Genomic DNA, 16,456 nt, shown 5'->3' with positions numbered 1-16,456 from the left:
AAGCAGTTGCATGTTTGAGGCATGGGGTTGCCACGGTGCTGATGGAGGTCGCCCAGAAAACTCCTTCACTCCCCTCCCCAAATTCCCCCAGCACCAGGAGTGAGGACAGAGACAAGGAGAGGGGGGCGAGGGATGAGGAGCTCAAGGGTCTTTCCGAACTCTCCAAGGGGCTCTAGGGAATTTAGTGCCTGTCCACTGAAAAGAGGGCTGTTCCCGAGCGCGCGGTGCATGCACCCCTTGGCCGGCCCACCCATCCTCCTTACCGGTAAGACACCTGCTTCGGGAGGTGCATTTGGCTGAACCGCTCTTCCACCGGGGTCCCAGGCGAAGGCAGCAGGCCTTGGGGACCCTCGGGCCACTGCTGAGAGCTCCCAGCCTCCTCCTCATCTTCCTTCCAGCGGGGGCAGCGCCGCCGGACCACCTCGTCCCCCGGTGCGCGGCCGCCTCCGGCCCCATCCCTGCGGGGCGCCCCACCGCGTGGCCCCTCGGCCATCCTCCCGGGCTCTGGGCGACAGGATCCAGAAGGGTCTGGGCTCCACGGTCGGCCTCGGGGTGCCCGGTGCAGGCTGATTTTCGGATCCCGCGGGCCCGGAGCGAGCGAGGATCGGTGCGCACTGGACCGCGCGTCCTGCCCGACGCCGCTGCACCGACGCCGCGGGCCTAGAGGGAGATGCGGGCCTGGGGCGCGGGGTAGGGGACCGGGCAGGACGCGGGGCCGGACTGGGGGGTGGGCGTCGGGGAGCTGCGGCGGGCGGGAGCGCGATGGGGACGCCCCCCGGGCCTGGGAGAGCAGAAGCCGGAGCGGAGTGAACCCCAGTCCCTGGGCGCGATCGCGCTGCGCTGCGCTGCCGCCGCCGAGTGTCACCTTCGAGACGCGCCCGAAAAAGCCCACCCTGCGGCGCTCCCGCACCCCCCGCACTCCCTGGCGCTCGGCAGCTGCCAATCACCGCCCCTCCGTCATTCAGCCGCGGTCTGGAGCCCCCCAAGCCACCGCCCTCCCGCGCCTTCCGGAGGCCGCAGGTGTGCGTCGGGGCGCGGGGGCGGCGACACGAGCCGGCTTTAACCCGGTAGGCGCCACGAGGATGTGGGAGACCCGCAGAATTGGGGTTCGGGGCCCCCTCCCCGGAAGAGGAGGCGATCCCCGGGGACACCTTGAACTTGGGACTGGACCTGATGGCCGATGACACGTCTTTGTCTGTCTCTAGATCCAGCAGCGGGAGTGGGGGCTGGGGAGGGCTTTTGGGGGGCCTGGAGATGATGCCTCCTCCAAAAATCTAGAACTGGGCTGGGGACTCCCAAAGGGTCAATCAACCTTGCCTGGTCAGGAGGGACGGATGGGAGAAAGGAAGGAGTAAAGATCTTCTTCCTTCTTGGGGTTCATCTTGGACTCCCCTCGAGATAATCAAGGGTCTTCTTGCCTTCGCCTCCTCTTATCATGGGAGTGTTTATCCTGAACCTCACATCTGCGGGTGTGTGTGTGTGTGTGTGTGTGTGTGTGTGTGTGTGTGTGTGTGTGTGTGTGTGTGTATGTGGTCGGAACAGACCTGTCAGATCCAGGCTTATTCCCAGTGACCTTTAACCAAAAGCATTTTCCATTACCCCCCCCCCCCCCCAAGAACGTTAACGCTTCCCCCTGGCCACACGGTGAAAGATCTGGGTTGATCTGCTCCCATCAGAACCCTTGATCCTCTTTTATTGGGGAACCACACCCAGCAATGCTCTGGGGTTACCTCTGGCTCTGTGCTCAGAAATCACTTCTGGCAGTCTCGGGGGACCATATGGAATCCTGGGGATCAAACTCATTTCGACCACAAGCAAGGCAAACACTGTCTGTTGTGCTATTGCTCAGGTCCTTGAACCCAGACCCCCTGAACCTTGACCCTCTGTTTCCATTCAGCTTTGTCCACATACCTGCACCTTATTCTGGAAGCTGACATGGGTCTGCAATGCTGTCCTTCCCTCTGAAAGTTCCATGATATGCATGACATTGACTAGGACCTCTCAAACGATGGAGTTTGAGGCCAGCTGGGGTGCTCCACTGAGGTGCACATTTTTTTCTTCCTGCCTACTTGTGCCAGAGTAGTGTCTTCCCCATACCCTGATGCTGAGCCAGGATAAGAGAGCCATAGAGGAAGAGAAGTTGCAAAGCTGTGCCTCTCCAGGCTCCCAGATTCCCCATGAAATCTTTACGGGACTGTCCCATTCTACACTTCTGCTCAGGTTGCTCCATTACCTGGAAAACCCCGCACCCCTTCCTGGCCCTGCCTCTGGAACTCCTGACCATCCATCAGGGACATTCTCAGCCATTTCTTCCAGGAAGCACTCCATGATACTCCACTGCAGATGAGTATCCACTGCTCTCTTTACCTGATCCTCAGGACTATTTCCTGTGCTGCTCTCTGGGTTCTTCCCTACACCCTCAAACCATAAGGCACATCTCCTTTGAGTCTCATCACAACCCTGACGTGGTAAATGTATCATCTCTAGATCACAGATGAGGACACTGAGCTGTCATTCAAGAGATTTCTTTGGGGCTGGAGAGATAGCACAGCGGTAGGGCATTTGCCTTGCACGCAGCCAACCCAGGACAGACTGGTTCGAATCCCAGCATCCCATATGGCCCCGTGCCTGCCTGGAGCGATTTCTGAGAGCAGAGCCAGGAGTAACCCCTGAGCGCAGCCGGGTGTGACCTCCCACAAAAAAGAGATTTCTTTGCTATGTGTGTTTGTGTGAAGCCAGGAGGGTCTTCTGGCTCCAGAAAGGATTTCCACACTCTTGTTCCCATTCTGCTGAGTTAGTTTCCCCTCCTGTCTATAAGTTGCAAAGGACAGGAAAGCTCCTTCAACTCAGCTCCCCACCTCTCTGACTTCCCAGTGAGAAATTTGAACTGCTATCATCTTCTTGGCCACAGGTACTTTGTTCCCAAAAGCTCAATTCCAGAGCAGCCTTGCTGCTGAAGGGGTCAGGCTTCTGAAGTGTTGTTCCCTTCTCCCTGCCCTAACTCTTGCCTTCCAGGATTCTTGGCTGCAAGGTCGCCAGGCACAAGGTCCCCACCTACACCAGGAATTATGGTAGTGCTGGCCCGGCTTGATGTTCCCTCACCAGCTGCCAAGCTGCTGGATTTCCAGGTTGTTTTTTGTGTGCGATTCTTTCCTGCCGTGCTCTCGGCTCAATCCTTTTTAAAGTCCTCCCTCCTCCCCATCCCTACTTCCCCCTACTCCAGAGCAGCTGGGGACTGTGCATTTAGCTGCGTTCCATCATTTCCCCCCAGAATCTCAGTGGAGAGGGGGGAGAGAAGGCCCCTTGGACCTTCACCTGAGCTGCAGCAGCTCGCACTTAAGCACTCCAGCTCCTCCCAAAAGAACAGCTAATGAAGCCGGGAGTGTTTGCTGCAGAATTGACCAGGCTCACCCTGCTTGCCTCATTTCTATCTGGGTGGGTCCTGTTACTTAGACAGGTCCTCTGGGTTTTCCAGAGAGGCTAAGGAGTGGGGCAGGGACACACCCTGAGATGCACCAGGGACATTAGCTTCTCTACACCTTTTTTTTTTTTTTTTTTTTTTGGATTTTTGGGCCACACCCGGTAACGCTCAGGGGTTACTCCTGGCTGTGCTCAGAAGTCGCTCCTGGCTTGGGGGACCATATGGGACGCCGGGGGATCGAACCGCGGTCCGTCCAAGGCTAGCGCAGGCAAGGCAGGCACCTTACCTTTAGCGCCACCGCCCGGCCCCTTCTCTACACCTTTGATGGAAAAACAGCTCCTTCTTTCCTGGGAAATGATGTGAGAGATCCCTTCCCACTCCCCCCCAATGAGCAGCAGGGAAACTGTGATCTCTCTCGTGGGTGCCCACTTGACCCAGTGCATCATCTGACCCTCTGGAATTGGAATCTTGCCCCTCTGATCCCACAACCCAAGCTTCTCTCCCTGCATCCAGAGTTGTCATTCCAGAGGTGACAAAGCTTTGTGGCAGTTGGAGCAGGACCTTTTTTTTTTTTTTTTTGGTTTTTGGGCCATACCCAGCGGTGCTCAGGGGTTACTTCTGGCTGTCTGCTCAGAAATAGCTCCTGGCAGGCACGGGGGACCATATGGGACACCGGGATTCGAACCAACCACCTTAGGTCCTGAATCAGCTGCTTGCAAGGTAAACACCACTGTGCTATCTCTCTGGGCACTAAATTTTTTTTTTTTAAATAGGGGAGAACTTAGTCCTATACTAAGTTCCTCTACACACGGGGAATTCCTTTTCCTCTCTGGCTTGGGGGACAATATGGGACACTGAGGGATCGAACTGAGGTCTGTCCTTGGCTGCAGCCCTCAATGGAGAAATGGGAGCCCTAAAGTGCTGGAACACAGGTCCTTGAGGAGGCGTGGGGGAGAAATAGTCTCTGTTTTGGGGCCACATTTGGCTGTGTTCAGGGCTTACTTCTGGCTCTGTGCTCAGGGATCACTCCTGGCAGTCTTGGGGAACTATGTAGAGTGCCTGGTATTGAACCTGGGTCATGTGCAAGACAACGCCTTAACCCCTATATTATCTCTCAGATCTATCTCTGGGGACACACACACACACACACACACACACACACACACACACACACACACCCTAGTCATTCCCTCTATTTCCCAAGTGACTCTCTCTAAACTGGTTGACAAGTTAGATATTCTTCACATTCCTTTTTTGTTGTTGTTGTTGTTGTTTTGTTTTTTGGGTCACACCCGGCAGCACTCAGGGGTTACTCCTGGCTCTATGCTCAGAAATGGCTCCTGGCAGACTTATGGGACATATGGGATGCCGGGATTTGAACCACCAACCTTCTGCATGGAAGGCAAACGCCTTACCTCCATGCTATCTCTCCCGCCCCTAATTTTCTTTTTCTTTTACTCTCACTCATTCTTACACTTCATCCAACTCACACGCTCACACTCATCCACTCAGTCGCACTCCCATTCCTACATACCCACTTACACTCACACTCATACAACTACTCATATCTCCAAACTCATATACTCACACACCCATGTCCACATTTCCACTCGTGCCCACTCACCCGTCACTCAGTCTCCCACCCACACACTCATGCTCACACTTTACTCAAACTCATACTGACGCTTAGATTTGCATATGCATTTGTGCTTCACTCAAACTCAGACACAGTCACATGAATACTCAAACGACGCACACTCACATATATCCTCATATGCTCCTACTCCACTCACATATATTTTATTTATTTATATATATATTTTTTTAGTTTTTGGGTCACACCCGGTAGCACTCAGGAGTTACTTCTGGCTGTACGCTCAGAAATCGCTCCTGGCAGGCTCGGGGGACTGTATGGGATGCCGGGATTCGAACCACCGTCCTTCTGCATGCAAGACAAATGCCCTACCTCCATGCTATCTCTCCAGCCCGTCGCCCTGGTTTCATGGCATGTGTCTTTTCACTTGCTGGTTCCTGCACCCCACTCTCCTCTTTCCTTAGTTCCCAGATCTAACCTATCCTAGCAGCCCCTGACTGATGCCCTGGCATTGCCTGTGAAATCCCTTGCATGGCTGAGTCTGTGGGTCTGCCAGGGTACTTTGGGTACAGCTGGGCATGACCTTCTCACAAAACATCAGTCTGGTGTCCAGCAGTGAGCAGTGAGGGCACAAACGTGATCAGGCTGGAAGGAAAGAGTAGAGCAGTGGATCCATGGCACCATCCCAGCCCTGCTTCTGGGGTGCAAGTATGGGGCCTGCAGGGATGTTCTAAGTGTTTTTCAAGACCTTTGGTGTCCCCTGGACATTGCTCAGTCATGACTTCCAGCCTCTTGCCCAGTGCTCTTTCTACTTGACTTTTCTGTCTTCCTTTTTCCTTTAGGAAAAGGGGCAAAGGGGGAAGAGAAAGAGAGAGAGAGAAAGAGAGAGAGAGAGAGAGAGAGGAGGAGGAGGAAGGGAAGTAAGGGAAGAGAGGAGAGGAAGAGGAAAGGGAAAAGAGAAGAAAGCATAAAGAAGGAAGAGAGGGTTGAGAGGAGAGAGAGGAAGAGAGGAGAAAGAGAAAGGGGAGGGAGGTGGGAGAGAAACAGGGAAGAAAGAGGGAGAGAGGGGGAAAGAGGGAACTAAGGAGAGGAAAGGAGAGAAAATGAGGGAAGTCAGAGTAGTTCTGCATTCCTCACTGACAACAGACTGCTCCAGGGTGGAGTTTGTATGAGTTTTCTTGAAACATTCCTGTTTTCTCAATTTGGAAGTCACTTTTCCTCTCTCCTGTCTACTTCCAACAGCTCCTAGTGTCACTTCCTCTAGGAAGCCCATTTTGCTCAAGACTGTGTGAGGCACTCTTTTCTTGCCTGCTTCTTGTATTTTGTTTTTGTTTTTGCTTTTAAACTTTATTCATTTATTGGTTTTGGGCCACACCCAGCGATGCTCAGGGGATACTCTTGGCTCTGCACTCAGAACTTGCTCCTGGCAGTCTGGGGGACCATATGGGCTGCAAGGAATCAAATCCGGTCCCTGCCGAGTTGGCCACATACAAGGCAAATGCCTTACAGCTCCTCCTATCTCTTTGGCCTCTTGTTTTTGTTTTTGGGCCACACCCAGAGATGCTCAGGGATCCATCTAGGATGCTAGGGAGTTTTTTTTTTTTTTTTAAATTTAAAAATTATGTGCCCCAGGACTGCAGAGATAGCACAGTGGTAGGGCATTTGCCTCGCATGCAGCCAATCTAGGACATACGGTGGTTCGAATCCCAGTATCCCATATGGTCCCCCGAGCCTGCCAGGAGAGACTTCTGAGCATAGAGCCAGGAGTAACCCCTGAGCGCCTCCAGGTGTCACCCCCCCAAAAAAAAAACCCTCAAAATTATGTGCCCCTTGCTTTCTTTTTGGCCATAAGAGGATTGCACACTCAGTTGTTTGTGATGCTTTCGAGGGTTGCACACCCTGCAGCTGCATTTGTGCTAAGGGGCACACTCCTTTAGGGCTGTTGCTCACAGACAGTCTGGTCGAGATGCTACTCAGAGGTCGATGCAGTGCTCACCTCCATGCAGGCCAGGGCCTCACACGTCTCGGTGCTCACAGTGGCATAGCTCATGTGTCTCGCATCTCATAGTAGTGTTCTTGGCCCTTCTCCTTGCTGGCCTCCCTGGATGCTTACAGTAGTCTTAGGCATTGAAGCTATTGGCTCAGTCAATGGCTGTAGAAAAGGAGGCTCAGGGAGTTAGGGGAAAGGCTAGAGTATCTCTGCTGCTTAGTACATTCCCACAAACATGGCAGCTTATTGAAAAATTTTGGAGGGGTGCATGGTTTATGGCTACACCTGAAGAGAACTATTTTGAACCATTCCTGGATCTGTGTTCAGGACTTACTCCCGGCTGTGTTGGGAATGGAATCAGTGTTGGCAGCATGTGAGTTCTTGTCCAACATTACTGTATTACTCCAGCAGCAGTCTGGTACCAGCCAGAAAAGGGGTCTGCCCTTTTAAGAAAGACCTTAATAAATTATCATTAGGGGAGTCAGAGTGATAGCACAGAGGTAGAGCATTTGCCTTGCACTTGGGCTACCATGATGGACCAGGTTCAATCCCTGGAATCCCCTATGGTCCCCGAGCCTGCCAGGAGCAATTTCTGAGCACAGAGCCAGGAGTAACCTCTGAGCGTAGCTGGGCGTGGCTCCCAAACCACACAAACACACACAAAAAATCATCATTGGCCGACTGGGGCTATAAACCACCACGCCCCCCGCCCCCAAGAGTCTTGGCAGTTTGAAGAGGCAATTGGAAAAGCCTAGCAAGTTGACTGAACTGGTTTTAACCCTGGCCACAGCTTTTCTCCGTAATTTCAACACTTTCAGCTATATTTATTTGGATCATTTATCCTTTTACCTTATTTACCTGTTCCTTGTACCTAGCCCTCAATCTGATTTTACCCTGCCCCCAAACCCAGCACTCTCTCTCTCTCTCTTTTTTTTTTGGGGGGGGGGGTCACACCCAGCAGCACTCGGGTTACTCCTAGCTCTAGGTTCAGAAATCGCTCCTGGCAGGTTCAGGGGACCATATGGGACATCAGGAACCTTCTGCAATGCAAGGCAAACGCCTTACCTCCTTGCTATCTCTCCAGAACCCCTCTCTCCCTCTTTTTTATCTCTCCCTCTCCAGGCCTAGGGATTTGTCATCAGGCACCTCAATTCTCTATTAAAAAAAGGCTTGAAGTATCTTGTCAGAGACCCTGCTTGGTTTCCTATATACCGAAGGCCCAGGACTGTGGCAGTGAGTCAAGCTTCAGACCCCTGTATTGCCTCTCTGGCCCCAAACATGGCAGGTTGGACTGCATGTAGTTGATTTCAGCTGCTTTCCTCCAACACCGATGGCCTCAGGAGTGGGTACAGTTCAGCATTCCTATGCCCGGATCTTCGCAGTGTCTGTGTGGCCACAGGGGTCTCCCCGGAGCTGAGCTTATCTTTCAGGCTTGTCCTAGTTGTTGTGGATTTCAGTTCCTTGTCCCTGCAGTGTGGAGTCCTGTCCCTACCCCTGTCCTCCTCACACAGTTGGATATAGACCAAAAAGGTCTTGCCCTCCTCTTTTTTTAGTTTTTGGCCATACCTGGTGATACTCAGTGGTTACTTCCAACTCTGCATTCAGGAATCACTCCTGGAGGTGCTTGGGGGATTGAACTCAGGTTGGCTATGTGTAAGATTTTGTCACTTCTGCCCTGTTTCTGTCCCTTTCTCAAGGATGTTCTGTTTTGATCCCTTCATCAACTCAAAAAACAACTGATTTAGGCACTCAAGTGCAGCTACAAAATATCCTTGCCTTCTTTTTGTTTTTTTTTTTGGGGGGGGGCATGATTTGGGTCATACTCTGCGATGCTGGGGGATTACTCCTATGGTGTCAGGGAACCATATGCAATGCCTGGGATTGAATTGGCCTTGGCTGCAAGGCAAGGGCCTTATTACCTGTACTATCTCTCTGGCCCCATCAAATTTACCCTTTACTTCTGTGGTACAAGGTCATCTTAGAATTTTGGGGTGACAGCTTAAACTCCCTCCTAAACCTTCCCATCATCTAGAGGAGAAGGTTAAACAGGGTGCTGGGAGCAGAGGTCTTGGAGACCCAGTTTTGCTGAGCACACAGCAAGGGGCAGTTCTGTTTGATTTGTTTTGTTTGTATTTTTGGCCCACATCCAGTGTGCTCAGAGCTTACTCCTGGCTGTGCATTCTGGGATTACTCCTGGTAGACTAAAGGGGACCAGAGAGATGCTAAGGGTCAGCTCTGTGCAAGGAAAGAGCATATCTGCTGTACTATCATTTCGGCAGCTAATGTCAACTTTTTTTTTTTTTTTTTTGCTACACCCAGTAGTTCCTAGCTCTGCATTCAGGGATCACTCCTAGAGGTGCTGGGGGACCATCTGGGATGCCAGGAATCAAACCCTTGTTGGCCATGCCAAGGCAAGAGTCCTACTTTGCCTAGTTCAGCCATAGACAGAGAGCCCTAGGTAGTGCATGGTCCAGGGGATGTGTGGACACTGTCCTGTCCATCTTATAGGGGCCACTAAGTCCTCAGAGCCCCGACTCACAGCAGGAATGATGTGGAGGACCCTGTGGGGGCTTCTGCCTAATACTTGGTTGGATTTCAATGTGCACCTGGCTGGGGGAAGAACCCCCCCTTAAGCTGCTTTGTCCCCCCCACAACAAAACACAAAGAAAGAAACCGCTCCACCCGCCACACCCCCAGGGAATAAGGCACTGAGCCTGGTATTGATGCTGAATCTTTTTTTGGTTTTACTTTTGCCTTCTTAAAGCATGAGCTGAGCTGATGGATCGAGCAGTTTGGCAATGAAAAAGGCCCACGGCTTGGGCAGCGGCAGAGGGCGGTCAGGCCAAGGTGTGGGTGGGTGGGAGGCACCCTCTTTCCTGAGCCAGGGGATAGCAAAGCCCGCACTAACTTTATAAAATATAAAACAAGGAGGGGGGTGGGCTTCAGGGCAGAGGGAAAAGGTAAAATACAATATCTTAGGGTTGGCAATAATAAAAAATAAGGTCATTATTTACAAACAATTTCTGGTTTTGGTCTCTGTACAGTAGGGGTGGGGTATCTTTGGTGGGGGGCAGTGGTCTCTTATGGGTATTTTGGATAATGGGGATGAGTGGTTGCTCTGAGAAGAGAGGATTGTGGACAGAGGGGAGGGGCGGGGAGAGAGTGGTTAGCCCAAGGGAACAATCCAAATTGGGGGGGGGGAGGCGTGTGTGTGTGTGTGTGTGTGTGTGTGTGTGTGTGTGTGTGTGTAGGGGGTTGGCCCAGCTAAGATCTGGGGCTAAGGAGGACGGTGGACGATGGAGGTGTGCAACCCTTTTTCAGGAGGCAGGAACTAGCCCAGTTCGGGTTAGTGGCAAGTTGTTGTCCTGATGGGTCCCATGTTCTGGTCGTCTAGGAGAGTTGGACCGTTGTGTTTGGGCCCAGGTCCCTGCCAAGAAGGGAATGAATGAAGTTGAGTGGGACCTCAGTGAGCAGGATCTCAGCCCTGTTTCCATGTTCTCCCCAACCCCGTCGTGCTCCCCTCTCTGTACACCTGAGGCTAGAGAGCGGGAGGGTTGGGTTGGGACCCACCCAACCCACCCCCTGCCCCCAAACCAAGAAGATACACACCTCTCATGGAGCCACTCCTTGGGGTGTGAGAAGTCGGGGCTGGAGCCGTTGGCCCCGAGGTCTTTGGGCCAAGCCTCGCCAAGGTATTTGGTGGTCTCATGGGAGCTATCCTGGTGGTTGTGCTTCAGGGGCTCCTGAGGTCGCTGCTCGGCTGCCCCCCCGGGTTTGATTTCCCAACCTTCTGGGGGTTCCACAGGCAGCAGGGCCCCACGACCATCCTCCCAGGAGCTGGGGCCCTCGTCGTAGAACAGGAGGCTCCGGGATGGCACTGCACAGGGAGACACAACTGGCTGAGCTAGGCGCCTGTGCACCCCCAAACTCAACCCGGGTGATGCACATGGCTCAGAAACTTCGAGGATAGATTTGCTGTTCTTGTTGATTGTTTACTTGCTTGTTTGGTGTTTGGATCACACTGTCACATCTAGGGTTATTTAGGGGGTTACTCCTGGCTCTGCACTCTGGAATCAATCACTCCTGAAGAGGCTCGGGGTACTATACAGGATGCTGGAGTCTCCCACGTGCAAGACAAGCACCCTTTTCGAGGTATTATAGCTCCGTTCTTTCAGGCCATATTTGAATCTCCCTTCCTAGCTATGGGATCTCAGGGAAGTTTGCTTCGCTTTTCACCTTTCTGAAATGAACACCTGGATGGGAGTAGCAGTGAAAGGGCATGGCCAGGAGGTGGCGCTGTAAACAGAGCCAACCCTGAGATGGGCTCCATCTTTGGCACCTCAATACTGCTGGATGTGATCTCACAATTGAGAAAAATAAATGAAAGAATGCTGGCGTGGGCATGGTGCTGGACTCCAGGCCTTCCTCTACCACTCACCCACCTTGGATTAACCTCTCCTCATCCATCAGGGGATGGAGAGAGAGAGAGTACTGTGGGAGGACGCTTGCTTTGCTTAAGGCCAACCCGTGTTTGATCCCGGGCATCCCATATGGTCCCTCGACCACTGGGAGTAGCCCCTGAGCTGGTGTAACCCCAAACAAAACAAAACAGAAGTTATACCATGCACCCCCTCTTGCCAGCTAGTCATTTCTACAAAGGCATTTCCTCTGGTGCATAGATGAAGCCTCTCCTCTCACCCCATCTACTCCTCTTTTTCCCTGTTTCTGAGTCCTGCCTGAATCTCCCAGGATCCCAGAGCCCTCACACTGAGGGACTCCTTCCTGCCTAGCCCCCTCTGCCCCCCACTCTGGGCTCGGTTCCACACTCCAGATTCCAGCCTTTTCTGAGACTGCTCCCCCCCCACCCCCAACTACAGCTCAGCTCTTTGGCCTTGGCAGGCTACATGTGTCTCTCCAGCCCTTCTACCTCCCTTAGCATCTGTCCTCTCCTCTCCTTCTCAAGCTGCTGGGATCCCCCAAAGGAAGCACTCCTGCCCCCGCTTCCTCTGCCCTTCTTGGCCTCCCCTGCTTCCTCCTTCCAAGGCCCTGCAGAGCTCAGGCCTCCTCTGCATACTCAGAGACCTGCTCCCTGAAACCCATCCCTCCCCATTCCCTCTCCAGACCTCCCATCTGTTTCCTCTTCCTCCTCCTGCAGATAGCTCATGCCCAAAGGTCAGGCAGCCCCCCTGGAATCATGGGGGCGTGAAGACTCAGCCTTTCCTTTCTTGCACCCCCCTTTTCCTCTGGAGCTCCCTCTGGAGTGCCTGCTCTGTTCCCCTGCCTTGTTCCTACATGCTCAGGATGTAGTGAATTGCTCATTTTTCTCTCCTCAGGGGAAGTCAGGAAAGCACAGAGAGCTCAAGGCAGAAGCCCAAGGTCAGTTGCAGGGCCAGCAGGAGTGGCAGCAGATTTGATGAGGTGTTTCTATCAGCTCCCTGATGTTTTGTTTTGTGTTGGGTCACACCTGGCAGTCGCAGGGCTTACTCCAGACTGTGCTCAGGGATCATTCCTGGTAGGCTACAGAGGACTAGATGGGATGCTTGGGATAGAACCCTGGTTGGGAACTTGCAAGGCAAGTGTCTTAAAACCTGTACTATCTCTTTGGTCCTCCCATGCTGCTTTTTTAATGTTTTGGGGTGACACCTGGGGGCACTCAGGGGCTACACCCCAATGGTTCAGGGGATTGTTGGGGATGGAAGCTAGGCCTCCCACCCGCAGTGTGGCTGCTGACTCTCTGAGCATTGCAGCTTCAAACTCTGGTCCTCCATGTTGGCCCAGGATTCTCCAGGTAGTGAAATTCAGTGCTCTCACCACCACCCCACCTCTGTAACTCTTCCGGCTGACCCTGAGGGTTACTTAGAAGCCCTCAACCTAGTGCTGCCTTGCCAGATGTGGTTGGAGAGTAGGCACCTTTCTGCCTGGTTTTAACCACACCTCTAACCCCAGGATCAGTGTCTGATCCTTCCCACTGTCCTTAGAGATCTCCCTTCCTTAAGGAATCTGCCATCTCAGTCTCAGCCCTCCAACCCAGATGGGATGTCATGGGCACTCTATGACCCCACCTGCCAGATGAGGTGTCCATCCCAAAGGATTCAGCCCAATGTTGGGGTGAGGGAGAGGTCAGCCCCACCCAGCACGCTTACTCTGACTGTCAGTGTAGACGCTGTCAGCTGTGGCGTGCTCTTCTGCGGTGTGGGGGCTGGAGGAGAACTCCGGGAGGCAGGGCACGAGGGAGCCGAGCACCAAGACAAAACACAGGGCAGCCACCTGGCAGTGGGCAAAGAGCAGACCCCAAATTTGAGGTCAGATCAGGAATCGGTGGAGGTTCAAGAAAAGTTAGCCTGAGGTGACTCCCCCTTTCCTTCTGCAGGTTTCATTCCAGTCCCACCCCCCAGGGGGCAGGCAGGGTATATAGGCAGTGCCCCCTGAGGGAGCAGAGGGGAGGGAGAAGGTACCCCTTTTGCTTTTCTTTGTTTGTTTGTTTTTTGTTTTTGTGTCACACCCGGCGGTGCTCAGGGGTTACTCCTGGCTGTCTGCTCAGAAATAGCTCCTGGCAGGCACGGGGGACCATATGGGACAGCGGGATTCGAACCAACCACCTTTGGTCCTGGATTGGCTGCTTGCAAGGCAAACACCGCTGTGTTATCTCTCCGGGCCCCCCATTTGCTTTTCTTTTAGGTGATAGGAGAAACTAAATCCTCAGCTGTAGCCAGAGGCCCAAAGCACAGACTAAGCTGACTACCTGTGGGGAGGCTAGTCCTCCCTGGAAGAGAGTGGAAGAGGGATTAACAGGCTTGAGAAATGTCCCGGACACTCAGGGTTCCTGCGTATTCACTGAATCTTCACCGAATCTTCACCCTATACATTCCAAAATGGTTCTTCTCCCAGTTTCTCAAGCCTGGGGATCCCCAGAATGACAGAAGCTGCCTCTATCCTCCAGCCTAATGCATATGAGTCACAACACACCCATACCAGAACTGGCCCTGGGGTGTCATGTTCTAGAATATTCTATGGGCCTGGTATAAGAATGTTCTAGAACATTCCAGGGGCCTGGTGGAAGAGGCTGAAGCCAGCATACTAGGCACAGAGACATGGCTCACAGGACTGCCCCCACTCCGAATTCAGCCTCCTAGCCCAGAAAGTCAGCCTGAGAGATGTATCCGCCTGCGGGATAGTCAGTAGTGCAGGGTGGGGACCTACCATGAGGCAGGTCCCTGTCTGGGTGGCAGCCATCTTGTACGGTCTGGAGATCTTGCTGGTGACCAGAGTCTGGAGTTTCTGCAGCTGCTGAAGCAGGGTCCTAGGGGTGTGGGGGTGCAATGGGGACATAGCAGTCACTGATGGTGACCCAGCAGGCCTCTTTGCCTCCTCACACTGTTCCTGTTCCTGGGAGGATCTGGGCTGGCTCCAGACCCGGCTTCCACCCCAGGTGCCCATTCCGGTCAGGACAGAAAAGGTCACCCCCTGCTTGGCTCCTCTGTGGTATGTATGGCTTGGACACCTGGGGCATGTCTCATGGCGGATGGCTGCCCCTGATGGGGTTAGGCTGCCTGCTTCTCCTTCCCTGAACCAGTGTCCCCCAGATGGCCCTTCCTTTGTGCTCTGCCTCCTCTCTGAACTGACAGGCTCTTGGTTGATCTCTGGTTAGTGCTGAGAATTCAGTAAATGGAGGACTCATTTTGGTGTCATTGTGGTTTGGGCATTAATCATAGCACATAGAACACTTGGTTTATTTATAGACATCCCTGTCAGTCTCCGTGGTGAACTGTGGGCTCCCTGAAGGCGGGGACCAAGTTCCACCCAGTGCGGCATCCTTTGGTCCTCACAGAGGGGGTTCGGCCCACGCTGTGTGAACAAATCTTGAATCATAGCATCAGCACCCGATTGCAGTTCCTAGAATGAACGGCAGGTGGCGCAATAGTTCCAAGGGCCTGGTCCTATTTGGGGCCAGAGAGATGAATCTGGGGAGAGGGAGAAGGCTGAGGGGTACCGTCCTCCTTCCCTGAGTGTGGGTTTTTTTTTCCAGGGCCTGAAGGAGCTTGGGGAGAAGGCAGGAGAGAAGAAAAGAACCTTCTGTTGAGCACATGCTTCTCTTCTCAGGTGCTTTGTGTTATTGTAACTTGGCTTTTCAGTTACTTTACATTTTTGTTTTAAAAAGGGCCACACTCTGCAATGCCTAGGGTTTACTCTTGGCTCTGCATTCAGGAATTACTTCTAGTGGTGCTCAGGGGAGCTTCTGGGATACCAAGGATTGAACCCGAAATGGCAGCATGCAGGGCAAATGCTTTGGCCCCTACCAAGTCATTCTTAAACACCAAGGTAGGGGATGAAGCTCAGTGGTGAATGCATCATTTGTACACATGATGCCCTAGGTTTGACTCCCAGCACCCTTTCTATTTTTTTGGGGGGGGATGTCACACCCAGCAGTGTTCAGATATTACTCCTGGCTCTGTACTCAGAAGTTGCTCCTGACAGGCACAGGGGACCATATGGGATGCCAGGATTCAAACCACCGTCTGTTTGAATCAACTGCGTGCGAGGCAAACACCCTACCACTGTGCTATCTCTCCAGCCCCTCGGCACCCCATCTGACCTCTATAGGCTCCTGCCCGGCCACTGGCAAGAAGGCCACAGAAGAAACAGTTATGTGAATTGACATTTCTTTTTGTTTCAGTTCTTGGGCTACATGCAACAATGCTCAGGACTTACTCCTGGCTCTGCACTCAAGGATCACTCTTAACAGTGCTTGGGGGAACATCTGGGTTTCTGGGGATTGAACCTGGGTTGGCTGCATGCAAGGCAAGTGTCCTCCTCACTGGTCTATTGCACCAGCCCAATAAACTGATATTTCAGAAATGCCTGGCATAGCGTTATTGGATTTCCAAGAATTCCCAGCAGATACCGCTTCTATCACTCACAGAAAAAACAAAGAAATCATCCCCCACAATAGCCCCAGGAGTCGGAAGTTTTCCCAGAACCACCAAAATAGCTGGGAACCCAGAACTCAGAGCCGAGCTGCATGGCTGCTGGGTCCAGTGCTGAGCTGCTTCTCTTCCCATTGACTCCGACAGACCAACAAGTGAATCACCCAAGAACTGGTCAAAGTGCAGGTTCTGACTCAGCCGGCCTGGGAGACTCCCTGATCCTGCATTTCTCACGCCCAGGCTGCTGGCCCAGAAACTCTAGCCAGGATCAAGACAGTGGTTGTGAGGGTCAAGAGGTGCCGGCATGAACCCAGGACTTTTGAGAGCTGTATGGAGAAGAAAAGAAGCTTTTCTACAAGCACTTAGAGCATGCAGCAGCAGCTGCTCTGAGGATCACCATCCTGCTGCACCTCTGTCTCTCTCCAGCCCCATTCCAGTCCTGCCTGAAGACCACTTGCAGATAAAGGATCGGGAGGGCTGTGGGGACCCTGGTTTGTGGGTGCCTGCCACCTGGAATTCCCTAGCCT

At 53.1% G+C, this 16,456-nt stretch overlaps 3 protein-coding genes across 3 annotated transcripts in view; 1 reads left to right on the top strand and 2 right to left on the bottom strand.

Moving 5' to 3' along the window:
- DGKZ (diacylglycerol kinase zeta) overlaps positions 1-346 on the bottom strand; it is a 46,551-nt gene extending 46,205 nt beyond the window's left edge. Inside the window, exon 1 of the mRNA XM_049779583.1 lies at positions 264-346. Coding sequence (XP_049635540.1) covers positions 264-292 — 29 coding nt within the window. The 5' untranslated portion in view covers positions 293-346. The remainder of the gene's footprint in view (positions 1-263) is intronic.
- Positions 1-16,456, top strand: part of PEX16 (peroxisomal biogenesis factor 16) — a 561,216-nt gene that overhangs the window by 27,239 nt on the left and 517,521 nt on the right. The window lies entirely within an intron of this gene.
- Positions 9,942-16,456, bottom strand: part of CREB3L1 (cAMP responsive element binding protein 3 like 1) — a 39,398-nt gene continuing 32,883 nt past the window's right edge. Inside the window, exons 9-12 of the mRNA XM_049779990.1 lie at positions 14,206-14,305; positions 13,149-13,272; positions 10,615-10,882; positions 9,942-10,432 (exon numbers count right to left, since the gene is read on the bottom strand). Of these exons, the coding sequence (XP_049635947.1) occupies positions 10,396-10,432; positions 10,615-10,882; positions 13,149-13,272; positions 14,206-14,305 (529 nt within the window). The 3' untranslated portion in view covers positions 9,942-10,395. The remainder of the gene's footprint in view (positions 10,433-10,614; positions 10,883-13,148; positions 13,273-14,205; positions 14,306-16,456) is intronic.

The sequence above is a fragment of the Suncus etruscus genome, chromosome 9 (genome assembly GCF_024139225.1).
Source record: "Suncus etruscus isolate mSunEtr1 chromosome 9, mSunEtr1.pri.cur, whole genome shotgun sequence".
Taxonomy (NCBI): domain Eukaryota; kingdom Metazoa; phylum Chordata; class Mammalia; order Eulipotyphla; family Soricidae; genus Suncus; species Suncus etruscus.
This window is presented reverse-complemented; position numbering and strand designations above follow the sequence as displayed.